The 6,793-nt window shown below is 40.9% G+C and overlaps 1 protein-coding gene across 1 annotated transcript; it reads left to right on the forward strand.

Moving 5' to 3' along the window:
• Nucleotides 1-3,299: 3,299 nt before the first annotated feature.
• LOC147906058 (pentatricopeptide repeat-containing protein At2g33680-like) lies at nucleotides 3,300-6,326 on the forward strand. The gene has a single exon (XM_087384994.1). It carries the CDS (start codon nucleotides 3,300-3,302, stop codon nucleotides 6,324-6,326), a length of 3,027 nt encoding a protein of 1,008 aa, XP_087241120.1.
• The last annotated feature ends 467 nt before the right edge of the window (nucleotides 6,327-6,793 follow it).

The following is a 6,793-nucleotide window of genomic DNA, read 5'->3' on the forward strand; positions in this document are numbered from 1 at the left end:
AAGCAACGTTGTCTCATAGATTGAATTTCCTATTATGGCAGGTACTGACCTACAAACTCTCTACCAAGGACATGATCTCAAATGGAAAGAAGTTTCTGCAGTTTGTCCTCTATGCTGAGTGGCCCTTGAATCACATCATCACTTTCTCTAGGACTATGTGATCGCAGCTAAGGTTTGGAGAGACATGCATTGCTGGCTTAAGAGAGCTCAAATTGTTATTCCATTAAAATAGAATATTCCTCGTAGATTAGGGATGCCTGAATGAGTATCAAGTGCAGTCGTGGAGCATCATAAGAGCCATTGTGATCCTTCAAATATGGAAGGGTCGCAACTTACTCATATTTCACCAAGGTTACATTTTGACGGATATCTTTCAATTTATCTCGCAAGGCAATATTCTTATAGTTCTTTAGTACTATGGCCATCACTTTGGTGACTTGGCTATTGTCAGCAGGGAATTTCAAAGTGCACTTCAAGACATTTTCATGAATATGCTATCATTCAACTTTGTAGCTTTTTTATTTTATTAAGAAATTTCTCATTTTTGTGCTGAAATACATTTATTATTGGAGTACTTGATTTCTCTAATCCCTTCATGATATGCTTCTCTTCATTTATTATTAGAGTACTTGATTTCCCTAATCCCTTCATGATATGCTTCTCTTTAGCATTAAGATACTTGGATATACCATTATTTAATGACAACTTATCCTTAGTTCACTAACGTTAATAAGTTATGCATGTTGCAAGGACATGACATAATATTTCTTATTTATGACCCCTAAGTGAGCCCTAAGTACTATATGGTACCATATGTTTATTATCGTGCCTAAGCAATGGATGATTCATGGGCAATTATATTTTTATCAAGGACCATTTAGGAATTCATTAAAGATAGGATATAATGGAAGTTCATGTAATAGATTACAAACTTTTTTTTTGAAAAGTATCTGTTGGATGATACTATTGTTTGAAAAGTATTCATCGGACAATACTATTTTGGATAACAAGAAGGATGTTTTTAGGACTTATATTTACTCTATTTTATAAGGGAAAAGTGGAATGATATTCCAGACCTCCCTTATATGAATGGATATTTTAATGAAATGGACAACAAGAAGTGCATGTTGAGAGTCATGCAACGTCTATTTGACATGCATTATGGCTATAGGTATAGAGCATCTAGAAGTGCTCATGACAATCATGGGAGCAACAAGAGAGTTTTTAAAAATTTACAGTAAATAATCATGCATGATATCACAATTGAGCTTGTAGCCTTAGCAAAAGTCCTTTGGGACTTGTACTTTTATTTCAAATCCCCATATCCTCTCAACTAGCCTTGCTTCACATTTTGAATTATAGTAGATGTCTACCTATTAGACACTAGACATTTATCGATAATAATGGGTAGAGTTTTTGTTTCCTTTGCTTAGTTCATCTTTTGAATGTTTTGGTGCATTTGCAATGGACGAGCCCATCTACTTGAATGCTTTGTTTCCTTTACTTAGTACATCTTTTGAATGTTTTGGTGCATATGCAATGGACGAGCCCATCTACTTGAAGACACTTTGAGGAGACAAGCACTAAATAAGTCACCACCCTAGTGTGGAAGGTCCTCTCTAGTGGTCACCCATATAATGTTACATCTTCTCCAAACCTTTAGAGAGTAAGGAAGAATGACAAGTGAGCATTGTAGTCTCTCCATGGTATCCCTCCATGACAACCCTTAGTGTATCCGAATATAGCACAAAGTGCCTCATCCCTCCTAGCCTTTCTCCTTTTTACTCTTAGCTTATATCAATTCTTGCCTCTTAGCTCGCACATAGTCACTTCTGACCACTTTCCTTTGCTGTCACTATGTTCTTATCAATATAGATATAGGAAGTACCTACAAAGACGATAAGACTTAGATATAGGAAGTACCTACAAAGATGATAAGACTGTGTAGTCTTATGAAATGAGAGAGATTAGAGTAGATTGGTAGTATTTCTCAACACATTGCATGAGTTCCTTTCGTGTTCACCATTACAATTCATATAGCAATATTACTAAGCCCCATTCATAATGGCTTGTAAGGCACTTGTATTGAAGAGAAATGAATACTCTGATGTGGTTGATTACACCTTATTATTCTCGGCTAATGCAAAGAAAGCTTACAATAGCAAGATCCATATTCAATAGTAGAAGGGATGTATGGTTTTACACATTTTCTATAAGGTGTACATATGTGTCATTATAACCTTAAATGTATTATCAATCTTTAACTTAGTCATCACCAGCTTAACCTTTTATTAAACCACAAAATGCATAGACTAACCATAAACTAACAATACATTAACACCATTCCATATCTCCTAAGAGGACCAAGACTATAAACTACAAAAAGTTAGAATATCATAAACATGTGGTCCTTATCACAAAACCAAATGAATGTAGGGCTTTTGATGAATAGATGTTCTTTTGAGCACTAAGTTTGAGAAAACCTCACTAGTTAATTACACTTGAGCTTTACATCATAAACTCTAGGTGCAAGCAACCTCTCGTAGAAGGGTAGCACTCAGTTAGTTCTAGGTTTTTGTACTCTAAAGGATTGTCGAATGGGTTTGTTGGTAGAGGTCAAATCTTAACAATCTAATGGATCCACTTTTTTAAAGGGTTAACGTAGCGATGCCACATTAATCACCCTAAGTAGGTAAGTTCTTGACATGACAACGATGTGCCTCCATCTAGCACATCTAAAAGGTAGAAGTTTTTAAAATAGAAAACCCAGAATGAGATGGTGCTTGCGATTTTACATGCAGTTCTTTGATTGCATAACTATTGTGGATTGTAGAATTGGCATTGATTGGAAGTTCAATCACCGCATGCTATTTATTAGAGGGACGTTGCCAAGCTCACAATCATGCTTCATGTTGCTTGACTTTGGTGCTATTGCCCTTTTCTTGGGAGCCAACCATTCAAGAGGCAAAGGAAGCTCACCACCATCATGCTTCATTTTACTTCATTTTGGTGAGCCAACCATTCAATATGGAAAGGCGAAAATGACTTACTTTTTAGGTGCAAGATTGCACAAGGGGAGTTAGTCTCCATTTAAGAGCTGGTATCAATTACAAGATGGAAGCCAAGGCCATCCAATAATTTCGCACAAGTAGTCGATTGAAGTGCAGACGCGCATACAAAGATTTGCCAGGCAAGATTTTGGATTGAAAGGATATTGCAATTTGCAAGATCTTAGATTTGCAGGTGCCCAAATTTGTTCACCTCTCTCATCACCATGCGAATTCAAAATTCTCCTCACCATGCTTCCCCGAAGCAGGATCGGCAAGCATTTGCTGGCTTCAACAGGTCGTGTTTCAAGAGGATTCTCTCCTATGCCCATGACTTTTTTTTTACAACCCAGAGAAGACTTCAAATCACGACTCTTGGCGAACACCGTCGTTGGCTCAAAGAGGATGCAACTTCGTGCTGGGCAGCAGATGTGCCGCCATTCTGGCATCTGTACATCCACTCTTGCCTCTCTGATTGGGCGGGGCGAGTACGTGGCCACATTATGTAATCAGGGGCGGCTGCAGCAAGCACTGGAAACCTTAGATTATCTGGAGTCTCAGGGCCATTTAGTAGATTACAATACCTATGATAGTCTATTGAGGGCATGTGGCAACTCCAAAGCCTTTGAGGAAGCCAAAAGGGTTCATACCCATATTGTCAATAGGCACTTTGAGCAATGCTTGGGGGATGGCCTTGTCATCATGTACAGCAAGTGTGAGAGTCCCAGGGATGCAAGGAGAATGTTTGACAGTTTGCTCAGACGAAGTGTGGTGTGCTGGAATGCCATGATTACAGCATATGCCAAAGGTGGGTACCTGGACGATGCAGAGAGGATGTTTAACGAGATGCCTGGGAAAAATGTAGTTACCTGGAATGTGATGATGGTAGCTTACATCAGGCACGGGCAGAGCAAGAGGGCCCTTGAACTGTTTTGGAAGATGCTTTCTGAGGGTGTACTGCCCAACAAGATAACCTTCCTAGGCATCCTTCAGGCATGTACCAGCTCATTTTTCCTAGCAGAAGGTAAACAGATTCACAAGTATATTATCGACTGTGGACTGCAGTCCGATGTTTTTGTAGGTACAGCCCTCATTAACATGTATGGCAAGTGTGAGAATTTGGATGAGGCAGAGAGAGTGTTTGATCAAATGCATGATCGGAATGTTGCAACTTGGAATAGCATGATTTCTGCTTATGCAAAAGAAGGTAGGAGCATGCAGGCCCGCCACCTTTTTCACCAAATGACCAAGGATGGCATGAAGCCAAACAACATTACTTTCATCAACATACTGAGTGCATGTGCTACCCCTGCTGCCTTGGCCGAAGGCAAGCTTATCCATGACTCTATTGCAGGAATTGTAGCGGAGTCAGACGTTGCTGTTGGTACTGCACTTATCAATATGTATAGGAACTGTGGGAGTCTGGATGGTGCTAGGCAGGCATTTGAGAAAATGAATGAACGAGATGTGGTGAGCTACAATGCAATGCTTTCAACATACACACGGTATGGTAAGAGCAAGGATGCATTCCAGCTGTTCTGGCAAATGCATCAAAAAGGCTTTGGCCCAGACAGATGCACTTTTAGTACCATCCTTACTATATGCACCAGTTCAGCATCCCTTGCAGAGGGGAAGCTGATACATGCCATGGTTGTTGAGAGAGGGTTTGAGTCCAATACTATTGTATCAACTGCTCTTGTTAGGATGTATGCCAAATGTGGGAGCCTAAATTATGCACATAACGTTTTTGATAAAATGCTGAAGCAGGATGTTGTTTCATGGACTGCATTAATCACAGCATATGCGCAGCATGGTGATCGTATTGAGGCCCTCCAACTTTTCCAGCAAATGTGCATGGTTGGAGTTGAACCAAATAATGTCACCTTCACCAGCATCCTTAGTGCTTGTAGAAGCCTATCTGAGGGTAAGCTGTTCCATACGTCCATTTATGAGAGTGGCTTTGAGACTGATGTCATTGTTGATAATGCACTAATACATATGTATATGAAGTATGGGGGTCTTGAAGATGCACGGGCTGTCTTTGACAGAATGGCTGAACGGAATGTGGAGGCATGGATTGGAATGATTGCAACCTATGCTGAACATGGTCATAGCGAGGAGGCCCTACGTCTTTTTAAACAGATGGGTGAGGAAGGTGTGAGGTCAAGTAAGGTTTCTTTCTTTGTTAGTGTTTTGAATGCTTGTGCGAGCTCAGCAGCCTTAGAAAATGGCAGCCTGGTCCATACCCACATTCTTGATAATAAAATTGAGATGGATGTTGTCTTGGGGACTGCCCTTGTTAACATGTATGCCAAGTGTGGCAGTCTTGATCAGGCACGTGCAGTGTTTGACAATATGCCTTTACGGAATGTTGTCTCGTGGACTGCAATGATTGCAGCATATGAGCAACATGGTTTGGGCAAGGTGGCCCTTCACCTTTTCCATGATATGCGCCGGGAAGGGGTGAAGCCAAACAAGGTCACCTTCATCAGCATCCTCAAGGCATGTGCCAGCTTGGTAGCCTCAGCACAAGGCAAGCTAATACATGCTCAGATTCTTGACAGTGGATTGGAGAAAGACCTTCTTGTGGGGACTGCCCTTGTTAAAATGTATGACAAGTGTGGCAGCCTTGATAAAGCATGGGAAGTGTTTGAAACAATACAAAAGCGAGATATCGTCTTGTGGACTGCAATCATTACCGCTTTTGCCCAGCATGGTAATGCGCAAAAGGCCATTCAACTTTTTGAAGATATGTGCAGGGAAGGTATCATGCCAGATAAAGTGGCATTTCTTAGTATCCTGCATGCATGTTCAAGTCCATCTGCCCTAGATGATGGAAAGTTTATCCATGCCTTCATGGTTGACAGTGGCAGTGCAATAGATGTTGTGATGGGGACTGGCCTTGTGAACATGTATATTAAATGCGGTAGCCTTGAAGACGCCTTGAAAATGTGCACTGATTTGCCTGAGAGAAATGTTACCTTATGGAACACAATCATTGGAGCTTATGCCTGGAGCGGTGATGGAGAGAAAGCCATACGTTGTTTAGAGAAAATGCTGGAGGAAGGCGTAAAGCCAGATGAATTTACCTACATGAATTTGCTATCTATAAGTGATCAAACGGGGATTGAGGGAGGCCTCCAGCAGCTTGATTCTGATTCTTCACCCAGGAGGGAGCAATATAAGTGCGTTGTTGGGCTTCTTGAACAGGCAGGGCTTTCTTCTGAGGCAAAGGATTTTATTAACAGAATACCTTGTCAGCATCTTGCTGCTATTTAGAGGATAACCATGGAACCTGTAGCCTCCAAGGTAATGCAGAGTACGTTGAGTTCTTCTGTGTAGTCCTTTGAAATGGATAAACAACTATTGGTTGCCTCATGGCAACGTCTATACAGCAGATAGGCCACTGAGATGATGGAGAGCTGTTATGTAATGTGGAGCAAGGGCGAACCTTGTGAGCTCGTCATGCAAAGCTATGTGCTCATTGCCATGGGGTTGATTCCAGAAATTTGAGTAGACAGATGGAATATGTTTTGGATCATTGGTGTCAAAAAATGGAGCCCCACAGTGCTCTACTTTGGATCCAGAATAGCATCAAGACGGTTTTACAATTGGTACAAGTAGTGACACATCAAATAACCTCTGAGTGAAATTAATTGCATTCACAAGAAATCGAGAAAACAAGAAGGGACTGCAGCTACCTTTGCTCGAAGCTCACCATAAATTTTGTGGGCAGTAGTGATGAT

Source organism: Dipteris shenzhenensis, chromosome 1 (assembly GCF_047967505.1).
Source record: "Dipteris shenzhenensis isolate YYH24624 ecotype China chromosome 1, Dip_SZ_1.0, whole genome shotgun sequence".
Taxonomy (NCBI): Eukaryota; Viridiplantae; Streptophyta; class Polypodiopsida; order Gleicheniales; family Dipteridaceae; genus Dipteris; species Dipteris shenzhenensis.

Bases quoted from the DNA above. Each gene is read 5' to 3' on its own strand.
- LOC147906058 (XM_087384994.1), top strand. From the start codon at position 3,300: ATGCTTCCCCGAAGCAGGATCGGCAAGCATTTGCTGGCTTCAACAGGT.